This window comes from Mustela erminea, chromosome 2, assembly GCF_009829155.1.
Source record: "Mustela erminea isolate mMusErm1 chromosome 2, mMusErm1.Pri, whole genome shotgun sequence".
NCBI classification, from domain to species: Eukaryota; Metazoa; Chordata; class Mammalia; order Carnivora; family Mustelidae; genus Mustela; species Mustela erminea.
The window spans coordinates 2,853,651-2,875,513 of record NC_045615.1 but is presented as its reverse complement, the minus strand read 5'-3'; the positions used below and the strand labels follow the sequence as shown (position 1 = coordinate 2,875,513).

Genomic DNA, 21,863 nt, shown 5'->3' with positions numbered 1-21,863 from the left:
GAAGGAGGGGACGCGGGATTCACCGCGCCCACATGGCCACCGAGGAGGGAATCCTCCCACGCCAAGCCGGTGCCGGTGTGATTCGGGGTCGCTCCCCCACGCTCCCTTTCTCTCCTCCCGCTCTCCCGCGGCCCGGCCGCGCGCGCTCCCGGAGCAGGCCTCGGGGAACGTAGCAGCCGCCCCCGGGATCTGCTGCCGCTCCGGGAGGTGACAGCGTTCCGGTCGACAAACAGGAGGCCCTTGACTGCAGGGCGCCGGCAGGCAGCGATGGGGACAGCCCTGTGGAAGGCAAGGGGGAGGGCAGAGACTAGAGGAGGTGGCTCAAACACGGTGGGTTCGGCTTGCTCCTGCTGCAACTCAGTGGCGGGCCCTTCGCAGGCAGCAACAGACAGCGACAGCGCCCGGGCCTGCCGGGCCCTCCTGCCATCCCGTGGCCAAAGGGGTGCTTTGGAACCGTTAGAGAATCATCAGGGATTTGGTGCACATGTTTCCTATCCCCTCAACTTCATTCCTACTTCTTTGCCACCCAAACCGCACACCCCCGACCCCAAAAGCGCGGGGCTCTCGCCTCCGACGCAGCCACGCTTTAGCCATCAAGGTCTCCAGCCGCTGCGCTCGGCGGGGAGTCAGCGCAGGGCCAGGGCCCCAAGGAGCGGCAGGGGTGTGGGCGGAGAATCAGAGCGAGAGCCGCCAGAAAGTGGTGGGGATACTAGATCTGCGACCCCTGGCCCGCTAGAATCCTGGAGGGGACGCGCTCCCCGTCCGTCAGTCTCAGGCAGGGTCCTAGATGCGAGAGGAGCGGCTGGAGCGGGGTCGGAGCGCACACCTTCCGGGCTCCCCAGAAGTTCCCAGGCTGCAAAGGGACCTCACCGGTAGTTCCAATTCCCTTTATCCCTGATCCGGGTGTTGGAGGCCACTTGCAAACAACTCAGCCCCCTCCCCCGCGGTACCAGCGCGCTCCCAGAGTGCAGACCTCCTATAAACACACAGGCAGTTACTGCTTTTTCAACTCCGCGCCGAACGCTTTACTCTTTGCGATCGGATGCTTCCCTCTTTCCTCTCTCGTCTCGAATTTTCCTTCATTCTTCTATTTTATTTTTCTCTTTCTCTCATTTTCTTAAGGTGCGCGAGCGTTGCGGGCGCCGCATGTTGGCTGCGGCCCGCTTCCTGCTTTCTAATGTTCCATTGTGAGGAGCTTCCATTGTGACGTCGCGCCCCTTCGGCTGGGCTTTGTCTGTCCATATATGGGCAGCTACGTCACGGAGCTTTCCCGGGGCTCAGATAAATAGGCTGGTGGAGTTCCCTGGCTGGGAGCTTTTGGGCAGCAGTGAGCTTGCTAGGAAGCGGCGGGGCTGGTGGTGGTGGTAGCAGCGGCAGCAGCAGCGGCAGAGGCGGCGGCGGCGGCAGTGGCGGCGGTGGCGGTGGCGGCACGGGGGGCGGGGGGGCCGCCGGCGCGCATCTGTTTGTGAGATCAATACTGAGGCCGCGTCCATCCCCCTCGGGCCGAGATTCCCCCAGCCCGGGCCGCCCCCCCACCAACCCCCCCCGCACACGCCCCCCCCCCCAGCCTCTTACGGCACCAGCTGAGGCACCCAAGAGGATTACCCCCTTTTGCCCCATCTCCCACCCACCCCAAAAAGAGAAGATCCCCTCCCCTGGCCCACCCCTTCCCCTCTTCCCTCCCCCTCCCCCCGAACTTTCCCTCTCGCATGCTTTTCCCCTGCACCACGGATCGCCTCTCGGATGCCGCTTGCCTGGAAGCTGCGTTAGGAGCGAGCGGCGGCGGTGGCGGCGGTGGCGGCGGCGGCAGCTCGGGAGTGCTATGACCGGCAAACTCGCCGAGAAGCTGCCGGTGACCATGAGCAGTTTGCTAAACCAACTGCCTGACAATCTGTACCCCGAGGAGATCCCCAGCGCGCTCAACCTCTTCTCTGGCAGCAGCGACTCGGTAGCCCATTATAATCAGATGGCTACAGGTAAGGGCGGCGGGGAGGCGGCGAGGCAGCGAGGAAGGAGAGGGGAAGAGAGGAAGAGGAGGAGGGAACGAGCTGGCGATCTATGGATGGATGGATGGATGGACGGATGGATGGATAGATGGGTGGATGGATGGATGGAGAGGTGGGGGGCGCGCTGGGAATTTTCCGGGGGGCGAGTTGCTTTTCCCACCCACTCCTCCCGCCCTCCCCGATCGGGAAGGCTCGGTTGGCGACGCCACGGTAGAGGCTTCGGTTCTCCCGGGTGGGGGCAGCCGCCGACCAGAGGGAGGTAGGTGCGAGCGGCTCTGGGGTTCTCCACTTAGGGGGCGCGATCGCCAGGCTGCGCGCAAGGCGTGGTGCTGTCGCCCCCTTTCCCGGGAGGAGCCCAGCGTCCCTTTCACCCGCGCTCTCCCCCCTTACTCCCTCAGCCTCCCACCCGGGATGGAGCCATGTGCGGCGTGGAGTCCCCGCGGTGGGAGAGGTACTGCGACGCTGCCTTTCCGGGGCGTTCAGCAAAGCCGTGGGGGTGTGGGGACGGCGGGGAGAGGGAGGGGGGTCCACCCGCGCGGGGGCCATCACGGGGGCGATCCCCAGCCACGGGGCTTGGGAAGAGCGGCCACTCCCGCCATGGAGACGCGGGCCGGTTTTCGGCCGCCCTCCACCCTCGCTAGCTGAGGCTGGGCTTTCCCCCCTGCAGCAAGAGCCGAAAGCTCCTCCAGGCCTGGCGAAGGCTGGGGCACGGGAAGGCGGCGGGAGAGCTCCCTTTGCGGGCAGAACCCCTCTACGCGCCGAGGACAAAGCGTCGGAGCGCTCCGGGTCGGCGACCCGGGCGTGGTGCGCACTGGGGGCTTCGTCGGGGCAGGAAAGGCGCGGCGTCCCGGCGCGGACAGGGCTAGGGGAAGAGGCCGAGTTCCGTGCGCTAGAGAGCGAGAGCCCGGCGCGCTCCGGGTCTCAAACTACCTGTAGCTGCTGCTACCTGCCCGCCCCACCTCGGAAACAACAACAATGCTTCTCGCGTGCGCGCGTGTGTGTGTGTGCGCGTGTGATACGTGAGTGTGTGCGCGGCGTGTGCGGTGTGTGTGTGCAGCCGCCACTCCACACCCCGATCCGTAGTATTTTGCTGTATCCAGGTTGCGCCCGGGAGCGCGGCACCGCCCGCTTTGCGCTCAGGCGCAGCTTTCCTCCTACCCCGCGCGCTCTTCGCTCCACCCGGCCGCACCCTCCACACCTGGGCGAGGACCTGGGCGCCCGGGCCCGGGAGCCGGCTCGGCTTCACTCACCCCTCCCCTCTCTTCCCCGCTCTCCGCAGAGAATGTGATGGACATCGGTCTGACCAACGAGAAGCCCAACCCGGAACTCTCTTATTCGGGCTCCTTCCAGCCAGCCCCCGGCAACAAGACCGTGACCTACTTGGGAAAGTTCGCCTTCGACTCCCCTTCCAACTGGTGTCAGGACAACATCATTAGCCTCATGAGCGCCGGCATCTTGGGGGTGCCCCCTGCCTCAGGGGCACTCAGCACGCAGACCTCCACGGCCAGCATGGTGCAGCCGCCGCAGGGCGACGTGGAGGCCATGTACCCGGCGCTGCCCCCCTATTCTAACTGCAGTGATCTCTACTCGGAGCCTGTGTCTTTCCACGACCCCCAAGGCAACCCCGGGCTCGCCTATTCCCCCCAGGATTACCAATCGGCCAAGCCGGCCTTGGACAGCAATCTCTTCCCCATGATTCCTGACTACAACCTATACCACCACCCCAACGACATGGGCTCCATTCCGGAGCACAAGCCCTTCCAGGGCATGGACCCCATCCGGGTCAACCCGCCCCCTATTACCCCCCTGGAGACCATCAAGGCGTTCAAAGACAAGCAGATCCACCCGGGCTTTGGCAGCCTGCCCCAGCCGCCGCTCACGCTCAAGCCCATCCGGCCCCGCAAGTATCCCAACCGACCCAGCAAGACCCCGCTCCACGAGCGGCCCCACGCGTGCCCGGCGGAGGGCTGCGACCGCCGTTTCAGTCGCTCGGACGAGCTGACCCGGCACCTGCGCATCCACACGGGCCACAAGCCCTTCCAGTGCCGGATCTGCATGCGGAGCTTCAGTCGCAGCGACCACCTTACCACTCACATCCGCACGCATACGGGCGAGAAGCCCTTTGCCTGCGAGTTCTGTGGGCGCAAGTTTGCGCGCAGCGACGAGCGCAAGCGCCACGCCAAGATCCACCTCAAGCAAAAGGAGAAGAAAGCGGAGAAGGGGGGTGCGCCCTCTGCGTCCTCGGCGCCCCCCGTGTCCCTGGCCCCTGTGGTCACCACCTGCGCCTGAGGCTCGGGCCCCCAGATCCCCACTTTTCCCCTGCAGTGTCTCCCAGCTGCTCGCCTGAAAGCAGCGGGGAAAGCTAGCCACGGAGGCGCAGGGGCCGCGCCCTGGCCTCTCCATGGACGTAAGGTCCCTTGTTCCCCTTCGATGTCCCCCGTTTCCACCCTTTCACACCGGCCAACGGTCGGGGGCCAGGGCAGGAGGCGCCCTCCCTTCGCTGCCCCCCCTTAACCAAGGCGTGGGGGCGGAAAGGTGGCGTCTAGCCCGCTTTGTTCAGTGCGGATCGTCTTGATCCAGGGGCCGCTGGGCCGCGCCAAGGACCTGCGGGGGACTGAAGGCGGGGCCCGCCCAAGCCTCGCCCGACCCAAGCACCTCACGGTTCCCCCCACGTCTCCCTCGGTTCCCCCTCGAAGACCCGAGAGGGGGAGGGGGTAAGGAGCGCACCAAAGCGCAGAGCTTGCTGCCCGCCGCACGCACGCGCGCCTGCGTGCGGTGATGCGCGCGAGTGTGCGTGCTCGCGTGAGTGTTATGTGTGTGGGTGTGTGGGTGTGCGCGCGCGCGCACGCGTGTGTGTGCGTGTGTGTGTGTGTGTGTGTGAGAGACTCTTGAGCTGAACTGGGCTGTGTCCACCCCAAACTCTTCCCTACATCGGGTCCCCAGGCCGCTGGGGGAATGTCCCAGGTTGGGGGCCTGCACGTGGCCGGAGGAGACGGTCTTCCATCTGCTCGGAAATCATGTTTCTTACAGAAATGCCTCAGATGCCCGCCGTGGGGCTTCTACCGCCGTATAGGGGTGACCCCTCAGCACCCCTCCTTTTCCGAGCGCTTCCCTCTCAGGCCTCAGGGCAGTTTGATCTGCGGGGAGAAGGAGCAGCCATCACTAAACCTGCCTTGTAACAGATCTATGTCCTCAAGCCCCACTTTCCAAAAGCTGTGTTGCTGAGTTCGCTCCTCTGCCCTTTTCCCCTCTCCTCTCCCTTCTCTCTAAAGCTCTCCCCATCTCTTTCAAAATCTTCTTGCAGAAAGGCAGGCCTCAACCAGCCACCTCATTTCACCATCTTTCTGTTTTCGCTCACTCATACCCATTTCTCCTTCTCCTCAGTGATGGGAAAGCAGGCTCATTTTTTCATCCTTTGTCATTGCCCACACAACAGGTAGAATTCAAAGCTGTGTATATGGTGTGTGTGTGTGTGTGTGTGTGTGTGCGCGCGTGTGTGTATATACACACGCACATACATACATACATATACATATATATATAACACACAACATGTTCTCTCAGCAAAATAAAATCTCCAAGGCACTTGGCGATCCAGTGCAGTGCACTGGAGTAAAGAGAATTTGTAGGTATATAAGCTTTAAATGATTTATTTTTTATGAAAAATTTAACCGATGAGATTATATCTACATAGGTGTGTGTGTATATATATACACATATATATGTATGTACGTGTACGTGCACGTACATTTACACATACACACATCTCTGTCCAAATTTTCCCTAAAAATATGGGTATTTTTGCATTCATCCCTGTTGCTGAAATGAGGCATTATCTTTTCCGCACCCAGCTCTCACTTTCTCCCTGCCCTACCTCACCTTTTCTCAGGCCAACCCCCCCTCCCTAGCACTTCCTCCCCACACACACAGGGGTTAACTCTTTTGAAATGGAGTAGTAGGGAAGGTTGCTCTCTGACACAGCTTCCAGCAGTCTTGACTGAATGTACTGTTCCCTCTTAGCGTTATTTCTCCTGCGGTCACTAAGCTGCCCAGAGAGAAGGAACAAAGGTCTGGAGTTTACAGAATGTCTGTTTTTAAAGTCACTTTATGCGTTTCCCACTTTTTTTTTTTTTTTTAAGAAAAAAAAGCATCGGGGGTTTTTGTTTGTTTGTTTGTTTGTTCTTTGGGTTTGTTTTTTGTTTCCTTTGGTGGTGGATAAATAATACTAAAAAGAGTCTAGTGAAAGGGGAAAAAAATGAAAGAGCAGGGGGATTGTGAATTTCCAGGTACTTGGACTTTTTTGTAGAAGGAGAGAGAAGAGGATGAAGTTTGCCAGGAGGGCCCATATTTTTTCAGCTGAAGGGTAAAATCTTTCTTTGCAGAGACAGTATTTTGCTGAATACTTTTTATAATGTGATGATTATTAAAAACAAAAATTTTGGTCACTTCAAAGCTGGAAGGAGGAATCAAATATCCTTTAATATTTTTTCCTTGCTCCTTCTGGTTTATGCATGTCACTGCATGATAATCTGAGTTTTCCTTTGTTTTAATAAAACTGTTCTCAGACATTTAAGCTTAAACTAAGAGAAAAATAACTTTGTTGCCAAAAGGTTGTGCTATCCAGATTTTTTTATATGTCTGCATGTTTTAAAAAAACAACAAAAGAAAATGCACTCTAACTTATGTGAACTGAGAGAAAAAAAATCAGGTTTTAAACAGGAAAACCTATGGGGAATGATATTTTTTGAAAGACTTTTGTATAAAGTTGAGTACTTAGAAAAAGACAAACCAGATGTAATATATTTTGTGGATGTTTTTATTTCTTGGATTTATAGTACCTTATACTAAGGTTAAAAAAATATGCTTGATATTGTGAAAAGGTGAAATTCTTCACCAACATTTCATTTGCTCCTTTGTCACATTGTTATGCCAATATAATATAGTTAATGAAAACAGCATTTTTAAAAACCGAAATATTGAAATGGTGTAATGTTGTACCATTTGCACTGTGAGCAAATGCTAATACAGTAAAGATATTGTGTTTGCTGACAATCAGCCGGCCTATTAATCTCCTTATTTTATTTCTTGTTTTCATAGTATAAAGTTTTGGTTTGGCCTGTTTTTTTGTCTTGTTTTGTTTTTGGCTGAAGGTTGATTTGATAGGTTCTTGTGCCAGGCTTTGTTGCTCTTGCTCTGAAAACTCAATGTAAGACCTGGAATTTGGCATCATGAGTAAAGCTGGTCAGAGTTTGACGTGGGCTCTGCTGTTTCAAACCCAGTGTCGAGGGTTCACAGTGGTTCTGAGAGAAAAGGATTCTTCCTCCACGCTGCTGGGAGTCTCAGACTGCCAGAGAGATGAGGCAGGCAGATGAGATAAACCCGTGGGAACTGGAACTGGTGACTGGAAGCTTCTAGAAGCCTTCTCCTTTGTTTCTAATGGCTATTGAGGGTACAGAGGCGGGGATCTTCTAGTGGTTGAACTATAGCTCTGGGAGCACCAGAGCAGGACCCTGTGGAATCCCTAGAGCCACACCGAGTAGTGCTCTTGCTGCAGCTTTTGAAGCCTGAAAAACAGGTGGAGACTTGAGAGAGGGTTCTTCAAGGTTGGCAAGATAACCAGAGAGATTGGAAGCTCTATTGTGGTCAGATAATTGGGAAAAATCAGATTTAAAAATTATGCAACTTCGGCCCCACTTGGGCAGGACTCTCCAGGCCTCACTATTTGTAGCTGCCTGGGAAAGAGGGTTTTGGCTGAAAAAAAGCAGCTTTTACGAACTCCCCGGGATCCAATGCTTCTGAGACTTGGAGGACATACAAGGAATATTTTATACAGCATTAACCCCTCACATCTTATGACTTCTATCTCCCCTAGAGGTGATGCCACCCCCACTCTTTGAGCTTTCTTCCCTGAGAACCTTGCCCTTTCTTAACTGAGTTCATTGGCCAGCCCTAGAGCTTTCTCCCGGTTCTCTTAAAGAGATATATACCACCCCCCTCCCCAGCACTTTCTTTGTGCGTCCCTAGCTCCACTCTGCTCCCTTCACCTTATTTACAATCCTTTATCTTCCTGCAGCTTGTTCTAGAATGATCCTTGGACAGATCAGTCCTTTCTCTTCCTTTCTTCCGGCCTGCCCTCTAAAACACTCAGTTGGGCTTTTCTGTTATGTATTTTGTGTGTCATCTGCCTCACTGAAGCTTGGGGGCAGGGGCTCGGTGTCTGCATGCTGCATAGACATAGACGTAGACACAGCAACTGGGGGACCATGTCTTGCCGCCTGAAGCAACCATCCAGTGACAGAAATGGAGTACAGCATCCCTGCTCAGAAACTGCTCTTGCTGCCCCTGTCAGGCCCATCACCCCGAAAAATGTGGGTGGTATTTCGGTTGGCTTCAGTTACGGAGAAGTTGAGGGCAGACCCGGGTGTAGGTGGTGGGCCGTGGCCCTAGAAAAGAATGTTTTTTGAAGTGTGAGATCAATAAAGAGAATGCTGTATGGAATCTTACATTTTCTCACCCACACAATTCTAGGTCACGGGCTGCCATCTTGAATTCCCTTCTCTCACCTCATGAAACTTTCGAAATTCCTAACTGCAACTATAGCCACAAGGAAGTATCCTTTTTTTCAGTGAAGAGAATCCAAGATGGCTGAAAAGCCCTAAAGATTGAGCATATAACCCACCTCTTTGCTAAACTAGATATTTGCTTCCAGATTTCCATGTGTTTTTCAAGGGCATATTTATCAGAGAAGGATAGCGTCACTGGGTGTCTTCATAGTTAGCATCCGGCCCCACCTGCACCTTCTCCAATCAAATCAGGCCCTCAGAGTTACACTTTCGTCAACAGTGTACTATGCTGCATGATTAATAAACTCACTTCCCATTGGTGCATATTACTCAACCCAACCTGGTTCAACCACTGGGTTACTTGACAATATGGCAGCCCGCCTGGCTGGCACCAGCCCTGTGTGGTGTAATCTCTGATTCATACTTTGTAGCTAGATAAGGCTGTCCCAGATAGCATCATACCAGCAACCCAACCTGCCTGGGTCTTGTAAGTAGGGGGAGAGGAAACTCAACCCTCACACTTAGGGATGAAGTGGAGAGATGGTAGAGGAAAGGGCTGGATAGAGCTATCAGGAGAAGGAAGCAATGGAAGCTTGGCTGGGAGGAAAATCGGGCATAGAAATATGGAAGGGGTTTAACTATGTCCAAAGCAAGCTGTAAGGTGTTCAGGGTAAATGAAAGGATTTCTATCTTCCTCTCTCTCTCTCTCTCTCTCGTCTTGGGAGTGGCTTTACCGGAGGTGATGACTCTTTGCAAAATTGGACTCCATGAACTAGGGCTGGGTACAAAGGAGGACATACTTCATAAGAAGCGGGGGCAAGGAATGGCTTATTTTCTAATGGTGGGGGTAGTAGTGATGTAAGTGTGGGTCTACATATTCTTCTCAACTATATAAAAAGGAATAGCGAGGTAGATCCCGATGATAGCAAGGTAATGGCTAATGGCCAGTGGCTACTGATCCCCTTTTACTAATCCAGAACTTGCCTGCCATAGACGAGGGGTTGTGAGCTACCTTTTCCTGGCCTCAGTTGGTTGGCCCTCCTGGTGCCATGGAATAATAAGCCTGAGGAAAGTAGAAGGCCTCTGTGTGTCCCAGTGACCAGAAGTCCTACTGGCAAAGTTTTAACAACTGGGGGGAAATGGCTTTCTAAAAGGTGCCATGCGGTTTTCAAAAGAGGTCATAATCCTTAATCTATCCCAAGTGGTTCTTTTTAGAAAACCCACTCTTTATAGGAATGGGAATGAGGTTTCCAGAGGAAGAAAAAAGATCTAAGGGACTCTTGGAGCCCCTTGGCCACCCCAGTCCCCGGGACAAGGCTGCAAGCAGTCAGGCCCCTGTCAGTCATCCACAGTGGCCAGGGACATGTCTGGCCTGGTCAGCCTCTCCCAACATCCCAGCTCTGGAAACTTCACCCCTCTTTTTTTTTTTTTTTAAAGATTTTATTTATTTATTTGACAGAGAGAAATCACAAGTAGATGGAGAGGCAGGCAGAGAGAGAGAGAGAGGGAAGCAGGCTCCCCGCTGAGCAGAGAGCCCGACGCGGGACTCGATCCCAGGACCCTGAGATCATGACCTGAGCCAAAGGCAGCGGCTTAACCCACTGAGCCACCCAGGCGCCCTTCACCCCTCTTTTTGCTTGAAGGTTCCTTTCTATCCCATCTCTCATATTTTCAACAATTGGTCATTTTCAAGGAACAGAGGTCACTGTTCATAAGTCACTGACTTGTCCATGACGGGGGAAGGAAGGGACTAGACCCTGACTCACTTGCCTAGGATCTTCATTCCCCATTCTCGTCGTGGTTGCCTTGTCTGGCGTTTGAAATTGGGACAGTCCCTGCCTCCACCTCTGCTAGCCACCAGGAGCCCAGTGCTCCTCAGCCCTCTGACCTGGGCGTGAGAACAGTATTTCTTCCCTTCTGGCAAACACGCAGATGGCTGGAAGAAAGGTTTCTGAGGAATCTTACAAAGGAGCTGAAGCACACAGAATATGGCCAAAAGCTGCAAACAAGAATGAGAGAACCCAAGCTTCTAGATGGTACTGGCTGCTCACTAGGAAGGCTCTCATGTTGAGGCTGGGTGGGAGTTTGGCCGCCCTGTGGTTTCTTTAATGTTGCCTCGCTTGCTTCTTGGCCTCGTCTCTAGGAAGGCCCTTGTATGTTCTCTTAGGAAGAAGATGTGGGGCTTCGCCGGGTTACTGATATCTTCCTCTCCTCTCAAGGTCCCAGGACAGGGGACAAAAAAGGCGCTCTCCTGGACCTCAGGAAGCCCACCCAGCACCTACGGCCTCTCCTTCACCCATTCCTGGGAGCCTCTGTGATTCCACAACCCTCCCATCCTCTCACTGCCCAGCTGTGTTCTCTGGGCCCTGCTCATTTTGCTTGGAACACAAATGCAAGTCCTTCGGGCTGGCTCTCCCAGTGAGGCCTACCCAGGGCCGGCAGCCATCTTTACCTCAGGACTTCACAGCGGCATCATGGCCCACACAGAAACAGACTGCTCTGTTCTGAACTGGCTGACAGCTGACTTGAGTCCCTGTTTGAGTTCCCCACTGAGTTCCTAGTTATAGTCTTAGGAATGCTTCCACCTCTTGGTTCTCTGGGGGAAAAGAGATGTCAGATGCCACTGAGGCTGGGGACACCCCAGCCCTCCAGAGGGAAAGTTAACTTTGTCTCTACACCTGTCTTGTTTGGGGTGGCTGCCACCCCCACCAAGAATCAGGTCCCTGTCTCCAGCACAGAGAGAGAGAGAGAGAGACATTAGTGACCAGAACAGACTGGGGCCTCCAGGCACGTTGGCTTCTTCTCAAGCACAGGCTGCAAAAGCTGTAGCACTTTCTAGTCCTTTGCGGTTTGCTTTCCATTCTTCCTTGTCCCCTTTTCCTCCCTGCTTAGGAAGGTCAGGCCCTCCAAGCAGGAAGGCAGAAAATCTCTAGTGCCTGTGTGACCTCAGGGTCCTAAGGAAAGTCTCCTTTGGGGCACTGGTTCATTGCTCAAGCCTCCGTCTTAAAACCTGGGAGGTGGTTTGATAAGCCAGCTCCTTGGCTTTTCCCTTGGGGCCCTTAGCCCGCTCTGGAGTCACCATCTCCATCTCCGTCGGCATCTCAGCTCCGCGGTGTGACCGCTGACAGATTTCTTAGTCTCTCCCAACCTGAATTTCCTCCTCTGGTCATAACCTGCCGTCATGGAGTTCCGACCACACAAAGGATATGGTACCTGATTCACAGTGGATGCTCTGTACATGTTACTTCCTTTCTTCGTCCCTTGCCCTGTCCCCTTTTCCGCACCCTCCAAACACAGAGGCAAGAAAGCAAGCTCTGTGTCTGCCAGAGATCCGCACACCAGTTCAAACGGAGCGGCGGCAACCTCCGGTCCTCACCACCCGCCCCCATCTCCAGCCCTCCGAGGGACATCTGTATTCTGAAAATGGATCCTCTCCACCGCTCGCCCCCCCAAGTCCACCCAGAGGACACAGTCCGTCCCGTCCGCTCCCGGCTGCAGCTGCTGTTCATTGTTGCCGTTTCCTGGCTGGCTCCTGACCCCATCCCAGGTCCTCTCCCCTCTCTCACTTTGCTGGGTGGATATGACACCTTCCCGATGCAGTATCATCTGCAAAGTTAATTAATGTGTCATTGGGCTGTTGCCTGCTTCCTGATCCTTATCAGGGATTTCAATAAAACGCAGCAGCCCCAGTTCCTCCCCGTCTGTCCCTCTCCCTGGATCTGAGGCTTGTTCTTAGTCATCCATCCTTGACCTCTGCCTTCTGGCCAGTTCTCAGCTTCCAGCCTCAGGGCTGATGGAACTGTCCCGGCCCAAGCCTAGTCTGGGAGCAGAAGCACCATCCAGGGCTGTCCTGGCCATGGTGATCTAGGAGAGAATCGTGGATAGCCCGAGCCCTTAGCTCATCCCATCGCCTTGAGAGGTTCCCCTGCATTTGAGGTGCCATAAGTGACCCTAACTGTCCAACACACTCTTTTCTAGGGTAAAAAAAAAAAAAAAAAAAAAAAAAAAAAAGAGGCTCCCAGAGGTTCCGTGACTTTTCCAAGATCACATCCAATAAAGGAAGAGCTAGGACTTCAGATCCAGACTCTCAGTGGAGGGCCCCGTGGAAAGTGCTGGTTACTTCATTTCCTCAGTACTATGTGCTGAGGGACACAGCATCCTTCCATTCATAAAGCTTCCCTTGTCCAGGGCAGAAGCAGGTAACAAATACATATGTTGGATTGTGATATGTGTTACAGAAAAATACAGCAGGGTGACTGGAATGAGAAGTGCTGGGTGGGCATTACAATCACGTGGGGGGGTAGCATAGGGAGCAGTCCCATGGCCTCACTGGAGAGGGGCCTTCGTACAGACGCAGGAAGTGCTGGAGGCAGTCCTGTGGACATCTGGGCAAGAAGGAACAGCAAGTTTAAGGCCCTGCTGGTGGCCTTCTGGAACTATTCAAGAAGCCACATGAAGCCAGAGTGGCCAGGGACAAGCTCGGAAGGGGACCAGGAAGAAGGGGAGAGAGCTGGACTCATGCTGGGCTGCTAGTCCATCTCCCTCTTCCCAGTCTGCCTCTCTTCTCTGCCCCCAATGATTCCCCTTCCCCACTTGGCTTCCTAACCACCCCCCTGCCCAGCTGCAGTCTTCATAACCTTGTTCTTATGTCTTCTCAGAGGCCACTGATGATTCCTAAATCCCAACTTGGCCAAGGACAGAAAGAACTGCCTCCTTCAAGAACCACAGCCCAAGAACCCTTTCCCTTCCTGTGGACACTTGCCTTGGTGCCAAATCCCTCATAAGATGAATGACTCTTCCTAATGCCCTACTGTCTTACAATGGGAATCTCCCTTGGCGTCCTGTCGCAGAAATTGCTCCTTGCAAGCCAGCTTCCTCCTTCAACTGTGGCCGGATTGGCCATGTTTCCTGCCTTGGCAAAGAGCTGGTGGGTGGCCAGGTTCCTCCAATACAGTTATATTCTCACACGGACCCCGAGCCCTGAATGTGCCCGATGGGACATTCCTGAAATCACTTGATCTACTATAGCCCTCGCTGTGAGCTCGGTGCCCCAGGATTGTTGCAAATGTTGGTGCTGTGGCATTATCTCTATAGATTTCTCTAAGCAATTGCATCTGGAAAAGAGAAATTTCTTCCCTCTGCCTTTCTTTGGCCTCCAATGTCACGTCTTTCCAAAAGCCTCCCCTTCCCCCGCTTCCCCCCATCTCTGTCTTTCCCTGGCAACTTGACATCATCATGAGAGCTTCTTCCCATTTCATTCATTCATCCATTAATTCAGCAAACCTGTACAAAGTCAGGTATAGTGCCTGTCTGGGGGGGCACAGGGAGTGGCTGGTGGTACAAAGAGGAACACCACCAGAATACCATTCCTGCCCTGGAGGGTCTTCCATTCTGTTGGGGGAGAGGCAGACCCATAAACGGGTGATTTCAACATACTGGGCCCGGTGTCATGAAATGGTGGTCCCTGATAGAAAAATACCTAAATCAGAGTCCGGTGGGAGGTGGGGGAGTCAAGGGTCAAGGGGAGGGAAACTTCCTGGAGGATCTCAGAAAGTCCTCTTCCATGTCTCTCCATAATAATGAAACCAAGGTACTGAGAACTCACTACATGCCAAGTGCTAAGCTAAGGTCTCTGTGTAAATGATCCCATGGGACTCTAGGTAGAGGGGATCCACCCAGGGTGCCATCTGGAGCCCCTTGGGGCTGCTCGCTCTCTTGTCCTTCTCCTCAAGGTGGAAAAGAAAGTCCCCAGTGGCCCCTGGGCCCCAGGAAACAACACAGCAGCTTGGCATCTCTGAAGCACACCCAGCTGGCTTGGTGGAGGTTGTCCAACCCAGATGACACTTCTCTGTGCTGCATTCTGGTTGCTTTTTCTTGCTACAGGGCAGACTTCTCCAGGGTGGAGGAGGGGTTCTGTCAGGGGATCCATCTTCGGATTCTCCTTGGTCCTCACGGAGCATCCCTCAGGCTGGCCTCCCTGCCTGTTTCTCAGTCCAGGCCCTGAGATGGTGAGCTGGAAGGGAAAGCCTCCCCATCTCCTCTTCTCCTGGGGCACTTGGAGTTCTGCTTCCACAATTCCAAACAGAGACCAGCATCACCCTTCCTCCCCTCTACCTACCCACCTACTTTTCCTTTTCTCCTGGTTGAAGAGCTCAGGCCTCTTGACCAAAAAGGCCCAAGCTGTATCTTTGGCCCCAGTCTTGCTCTTCTCTCTGTGTCAGACCAGACCAGACCAAATGATGTGAGACAGACCCAGTACACCTCATACCTTGGCCAAGCGGTAGGGGGCATGAACCCTTCGGTATCACCCATCGGTAGGGGGTACGAACCCCTGCTCCACAGGGCTTTTGAGAGGTCCACTGCAATGCAAAATTGTGAAGGAGAGCCACCCTGTCCCAGGAGCCTGAAGAGGACTGTTGGGGAACACTATCCTCCTTCTACAAGTAGATATCCCAGGCAGATGTTCTAGGCAGAGCTGGGAGCCGGGTCTGAACTCATGTGACCCTTCTTAGTAGGTCAGATGGGAAAACCACACAGGATCCAGATGGTTCAGAGGTGAACCGTCCGGGAATGACCCCTGCTTCCCCTTCTGGGCCTAAGGGTGCTGAAATCTACAACCGGTGAGGACATATATATCATCAAACATGTACATGTCTGGGCTACCTAGACAGCATTCCTGTACCACCCCAGGAGTTAGAAGCCCTGGCTCCTGACCTTGACTTTGACATGAGGACAAAGCTGTATGCTGTTTGCAAAGCCATAGCCCCTCTGTGTCTTAAAGTCCCCATCAAGAAAGTGGGCAGTGCTACTAGTGGATCCACACTTGAAGCTTGGGTGTGAAAGGGTCCCAGTATCACCACCCTGTGCACCAAAGCCCCACCCCTCCCTCTCTGAGCCAGGGGCTGACCAGGGGCCCAGCAGGGGCAGGAAGTGGAAAAGGCCTGTGCTTTCGTCCTCCTGGGCCCAAATCTGATCCTCCTTGCTGATGCTCAGAAGGGCTGGCCTTTTCCCACCCGTCTTGACTCCCTGGGGCCTCTGATTCTCTGGCCCAAGCCAAATGTGTATAAGAAGATAGGTCAAGAGGTCCCCCAGTTTGGGGTCTCGGCAGTGGCCTGTGGTGCATGGATCAGCCCCAGGCTCATGGAATAAAAGGCACCAGGGGGTGGCTGGCTCCTGAGCAGAGCCACTGTCCTAGGACTGGGGGGAGGAGAAGGGAGCCGCATGGAGGGCTCAGAGCTTTGCCTTTGGGCCTCTGCTCTGAGAATTCCTACTACTAGGAATCCTCTGGGGATATGAGCCTCAAAGAGCCTCTGCCTCCCTACAGGAGCATGATCTCAGGAGAGGCCACCCAAGAGGTCCTGGAGCTTCTTTCCTTCTCCCCATCCCCAAAGACCAAGTGCGCTTCTCCCCATCCTCTTCCCAAACAGGCTGCCTGGAACCATCAGCCCCTCCCTGCCGGCCTGCCTTTTCTCCCTTATCTGGAGCATCACCCATTTCTTCCATCCCTCCCCGCACTGGAGTGTCTGCTGGGTTACCCAACCAACCACCCCTAGGTCAAGCTTGTGTCGGATGGGTTGAGTCATTACCTCCATCTCCTCCCCAACCCTCCCAGGTCCCAGGGCTTGGTCTGGTTTAGCAAGCTGGGAGGGAAGGCTCCTTCCCTTCCATGTGGGTAGACTCCAAGGCCCCACAGGCCTCTTGGGACAGGGATTTTCCTGCTATTTGGCTGGACTTTGTCTTCCCTAGAACAGTGCCTCATGGGCACTCCTCTCTCCCCAGCATTATAGACCCCCCCATTACCAACTAGACCACCCAACAGAGGGCCTAAGTTTGTTTCCTGCCCATCTCTCCACTCCAACCCCCTCTCTGGCTAGTCATGGAAACTTGGACACAGGAGCTAACATCTCTAGGCCTCAGCAGATGCTTCTATAAGACAGAGGTAATAACAGTGCTCCTGCCTTGGGCAGGACACCAGTCCAGCTACCTCCCCAAGGCCCTCTGCCAGTTCCCCGAGGCCTGCTTGTCCTCTGCTCTCTCTCACCCGTGCTCTAGAACACCTGGCTGGCCACCACAGGGGCTCCTAGTTCACTGTACTCCTCTTCCTCATGCACCGGCTGGCCTTGGCTCCTGCCTCTTCCCCATCCACACACTCTAGCCCCTGCGGGCTGGCCTATAAAAGTCTCCAGACAAGTCCAACCAAACCCCTGAGAACAGGCCTCCAGACAAATCCCCCAAGGTTCGGGTCCCCACTTCCTTCCGTGCTCTCCCCACATTATCCAGGGAACTCAGAGGTGATGGAGCACCACCCCATTTCCCCCCAGGACAGGAAGGTGGGCTCTGTCTTCCTACATAGCCTTCAGCCCTGGTGGTGCCCTAGGCCATCCCCTCTGTGTGTGGCCCTGCTCCCATGACCCCCATCTTGGTGCCTGCCCCGCACACGCACACGCACACGCACACGCAAGCAAGGCCGCAGCAGCCCCACTTTGCTCTCCCACAGCCCCGGCTCCTCTGCTTTCCCTCCCCCTCTCGTTCTCTTTCTGTGCTGTGCTCCTAGAACACACCCTCCCGGCCCACCAATCCTACACAAGCCACTGTGCCTTACAAGCCTCAGCTCCACAGTTTCCCAGCCTGCCTCTGTAGGAAGGGTCTTTGCGATCCACTCCCTAAGCCCCTTGCCCCTCTTCCCAGGAGGAAAAGCCACCAGAGCCCCCCGCCCAGGCAGCCCCTCCCCAGCAACGGGTGAAGGGACCAGAAGAAAGAAGCACTGTCGGTTCTTTTCCCTGAGACTCCAGGATTTTGCACCAAAATGCAGGGTGTGCTCCTGTTTGCATTTTTTTTTTTGTTTCCTTTCTGAAAATAACCATGAAACTATCATTTCCTCCCACTGCCTTTTCCCTATCTTATTTGGATTAGCAGAGTTGCTGGGAGAGGTGGTTTGGAGCCCCTGGCAGCCTCCTTCTCCGACCTGGGTCCCAAGAACTCACAGGTGGCTTTCAAGCAGGTGCCGACAGAGGGGCGCCCTCCTCCCCCTGCTGTGGGGAGAAGAGGATCCCAGACACTGGGCACCGTGGAGCTCCATGACCCCCTCAATCAGAGACCTCTGGGAAACCAGGTTCCTGCCCTGTCTTGTCCCCAAGTTGGCAAGTCCTGGAAAAAGGCCTGCCCTGGTTTCCCCTCAGGGGAAGCTTCTGGGCGTGGGGGAGGGGCCTGCAGCTCAGCCCCCTCCCTTGGCTGACCACAGGGGAAGCCATGATGGTGGCACACTCTCAGGGCGAGGGGGTGGGGTGGGGTGGTCAACACAGGAGAATCTGTCCATATATAAGAAGCGACATGGGGTGCACGCCAGGGGCTGTATTTCTCTCTTTCCATTTTGTTTCCATCTAGTGCCGCCTCCTGGTCAGCCATTCTAGGCCTTTGTGCCTGTCCTCCAAGAAGCAAGCCTCTAAAGATGTCAGATCCAGGCTGAGGTGGTGGATCCGAGACACCCCCAAAGCAACCTGCCGCACCCTCCCCTCTAAGGGCCTTCGGGTCCAGCCCACTTCCAGTGACTTGCCTGAGAAACTGGGTTCTCACTACCTCCCCCAGCCCATGCTGTGGAGGCTTCGGCTCCTCAGGTCTCAAACCCTCCCTAACGCCTCAGGCAGTGGCAAGAGCGGTTAGAAATGACAGTCGGGTGAGAAGCCAGCGTTCCTCGCCCTGACGCCTTCCGCAAGGTACCCCAGTCCAAAGGCTTGGGGCTCCAGCTCCAGGATCCCAGTCTCCCAAGCCCACAGCTCCCTGCCTTTGTGTCTGGTTGAAGACCACCCGACCGAGGGTCCCAGGGGTACAGGAAATGACAATGCCATCCAAGGCAAGGGCTGCATAAGGTTCAAAGAGGGGCTCCTCCCACAGGGCATGAGAACCTTTCTACATGCTGCTCCATGCTCGCTGCCCAGATTCGCCCTCGGAAAGCCGTGGGGGAGTGGTGTCTGCCCCATCCACTGACCCCCTTCTCTGGGTTGGACTGCCATGGTAGAGACCTCATCCCTTTCTTTGAGGATCCTTGACTGCCCCCAAAGACAAAACCGTGACATGATGCCGTCCTGATCCCCCACAGACCTTCCAAACACATCACCCCCCCCACCCCTTTGGTCCTGCCCCGTCGTCTCCAGCGGGATGGGACGGGACGCTTCTCCTCCCCCACTCCCTGTGCTGGGCTGAGCTGCTGGGCTATTTGGGGCTTCAGCTGGCCAGCAGTGTAATCAGTGCCTCGGGATAATTGCCACCTGCCCCGCCGGTGTCTAGGGGCTGTCTCGGCCACAGCGGCAGGGGGCGGACACTGGGCAGCCAGGCCCACAGCGAGGTCAGGCTAGGGCAGTCCTCCCCACGCCCTAGATCTGCTCTCCCCATGTGTGTGTGGGACCTGTGAGGATTCCCTAGGAAAGCCATGCCCTCCTGGGGGCTGCGCTCATCTGGGGTACCCTGTGGCTTCAGTGGAGAGTGGAGGGCTATCCCAGCCAAGGAACAAAAGTCCTGAGGCATGCACAATCAGCTCAAAGCCTGTCTTCCCAGTCCTGCCACTGAAATCAGTGGGTACCCCTTCTGTCTGCAAGCTGGCCTCTGGGCAGCACCACAGCTAAGTCACGGGCTCTGTCGCAAGAATGACTTCTGTTGGACCATCCCAGGCTCTCCTGCAGCCAAGCCCACCAAGCCTCCTTGTCCTCCTTTGGAGAGGTGGCAAGGGTTAATGAGATAGCACATGAGTGAGATCTCACAAAAACTAGCTCCCTCCCCTTTGGCTACTTTCTTTTCTACTCCAAGGTGGCTTAGACCTGGTTTAAACACCTGTCATTGACACTTGGCCAACTCTATGACGCTTGGGCAATTGGTTCAGCCTTGGTTTCCTCATTTATAAAAAGGGTCCTCAGAGAAGCTGCCCTATCAAGTTACTGTGAAGAACACATGGTCTTGGGGTGCCTGGTGGACTGAATTGGTAGAGCGTATGTCTCTTTCCACCTCAGGGTTGTGAGTTTGAGCCCCATGTTGGGTGTAGAGATCACTTAAAAATAAAATCTTTTTTTTTTTTTTTAAAGAGAATACATGATTGAATGCATGTCAGATGCTTTGCCGAGCACCAGGAGTACTCAGCACTGATGGAGGTTATCACGGACAACTGCAAAGACCAAAGAATGGGCATGAGAAGCTTCAGAAAGCCAACCATGCCACACTCAGAAGAGCAAAGGCTGAAGAGACACGCCAGGGCTGATTGGAACAACTGCACGGCAACCCCAGTGCCTGGACATCCTCTGTGGCAGCTAGAGCCCCGAAGCGAAGGGGTGCTTCTCTCGGGATTTCTCCCTCTTGCAACCCTGTTTGCTCTAAGGTGGTGTCACATAAGCTCCTCATAGTCAGAGAACACTAGACACTTGTGGGTATTTTCTTTTTTAAAAAGAATCAGAAGCAGCAACATCTAGATGAAGTAGCTTTGATCTTGGGAAATGTAGAAATAAAATTGTTTCTTTTTCTTTACTGACATAATCCAAAGGTTATTTGTCCTAATATTTGGGATTCTTTACATATCCATGAGTGGCTAGCCAATGGAAGGGCCATTCTTCCCAGGGTGGAGCACCATGGTGGGGGTTGGGCAGGGGTGGGGTGGGGGGAGTGGGCCAAAGGGCTGACCTGAAAGAACAGGATTCACAGGGCCAGCCTGTCCCCAATACAGCCCAGCTCCAGCCTTCCCCAGGAAGGTAGAGAGTTCCCATCATCAGCACCCAGGCCAACAGGACAGACCAGGAGAGCACCCTAGCTCTCTTGCCCCATCAGCACCAAAGCAGGAGCAAAGGCCACCCAAAGTGCCAAATACTGCCCCCTTGAGGATGCAGAGGAATGCCAGAGCATGCCAGAGCATAGGGCAGGGAAAGTGGGACCCGTCCCCATTTGCAGGAGCTGCCCAACCCTAGGCAGAGCCCTGACAGCCCCAGCCCAAGGCAGCAATTCCTTAGCCCCTCCACAGCCTGGGCATCGGCCCCCTGTCACGCCATCGTGGGCTCTGTCATCCTCTTTGGCCACTAATGCCCCACTTCAGGGGCTGCACCTTCAGTGACTTACCCTTGCCTTCCCCTTTCCAGGTGTACCTTGGACCCACCTGGAGGAACAGGCCACTTGGAGCCAACTCAGATCCCAGGGGGTTGGGGCATGGGCTCAGTGCTCCTCCTGCCGGTTCTCTTTCCAGCGGGCATCTCCTATTATGGGTCAATCTATCAGGGGCCTGCCCAGCCTGGAGGAGCAGCCCTTGGGCACATGCCCGGGACCCATGCTGTCCAGGGGTATTGTTTTCCCTCCTGGGTGCGCTCTTTCTCACACTCGTCTCCTCCTTGGCTTCTGCGAGCTAATCAGGGAGAAGGAGGGGGAGGTGGGGGATGCTGCTTGCCTTCCCCGTTATCTGCAGCAATCCACGGTGACTAATGCTCCCAGTTGGTAAAAAGGCAGTGTAATCAAAACACTTTTTTTTTAGTCCTTAAAGTTAGTCATTCTCCCAGAGTGGAGGAAAAAAAAAGCCCACAGCAGGCACCATGAAATGCAAGCTGAGAGGCTCACACTGCGGGGGGAACTAAAGCATTGGCCATGGGAGCTCCCTGTAGGTCTGAGGCTTGGGCCTCCTTCCTCCTGGCCCTTGACTAGCCCTCCTGCACACCCTCCTTTGTCCTTGCTTTCCTCAGCATCTGGGCTGGCAGATCCCTGAAGGATCCCTGAAGGATCACTGCCAAGTCCAGAATCTGCCCTTTTCTCTCACCCTGCCAGGTGCTGCCACCTGCTGGTCCCGAGCTCGCTGACCAGGAGGAAGCATATAAAAGTTCCCAGGTCGAGGCCAAGCCCTGAATCCCTTTAGGTGCCTGGTCTCAGGCTGGCCCGCCCCTCCAGGGTTCGTGCTTCGCCTATTCCCCAGCTGTCTGCTGCTCCTTTCCATTTTGCCTTGACAGAGTTGTAGGTGTCTACAGAAGTAGGAACTTCAGCGGTGAGAGGTCGTATAACCACAGCGTCAAAAAGCATAAGGTTCAGGACCAGGAGGCCCAGGTGGGAATTCCTTCTCCCTACTTACCAGCTGTGCTTTATGCCGATCACAGTAATAGGATCGACTTCACAGCATCATGGAAAACGGCGAAAACGGAACCACTTAAAACAGTGCCTAGCATATCGTGAATGCTCAGTTATTAACTGGTAATAAAAATAAGAACAACAGCTAAATAATAAAATAGACTGGACCGCCTTAGTCATCCAAGGCAGGCATCGCTAATCAATCACAGAACTTCCC

General features: G+C 54.7%; 1 protein-coding gene and 1 long non-coding RNA gene across 7 annotated transcripts; both read left to right on the top strand.

Moving 5' to 3' along the window:
- The first annotated feature begins 341 nt into the window (after positions 1–341).
- On the top strand, positions 342–6,144 carry EGR3 (early growth response 3). Of its 4 annotated transcripts, XM_032332155.1 has the most exons (3): positions 1,900–1,976; positions 2,405–2,457; positions 3,286–6,144. In XM_032332155.1, exons 2-3 carry the CDS (start codon positions 2,418–2,420, stop codon positions 4,293–4,295), a joined length of 1,050 nt encoding a protein of 349 aa, XP_032188046.1. In that variant the 5' UTR covers positions 1,900–1,976; positions 2,405–2,417; the 3' UTR covers positions 4,296–6,144. The 4 variants fall into 4 exon arrangements, with proteins under 4 accessions (XP_032188045.1, XP_032188047.1, XP_032188046.1 ...); XM_032332154.1 differs by lacking the exon at positions 2,405–2,457 and having other exon boundaries at positions 342–1,976; XM_032332156.1 differs by lacking the exon at positions 2,405–2,457 and having other exon boundaries at positions 1,859–1,948.
- Positions 6,145–10,194: 4,050 nt separating this feature from the next.
- Positions 10,195–20,046, top strand: LOC116584179. Of its 3 annotated transcripts, none has more exons than XR_004283082.1 (3): positions 10,195–16,508; positions 17,258–17,382; positions 17,571–20,046. It is a non-coding gene; the product is annotated as an uncharacterized LOC116584179 (long non-coding RNA). The 3 variants fall into 3 exon arrangements; XR_004283081.1 differs by having other exon boundaries at positions 17,486–20,046; XR_004283080.1 differs by having other exon boundaries at positions 17,258–17,681; positions 17,954–20,046.
- Positions 20,047–21,863: the final 1,817 nt, after the last annotated feature.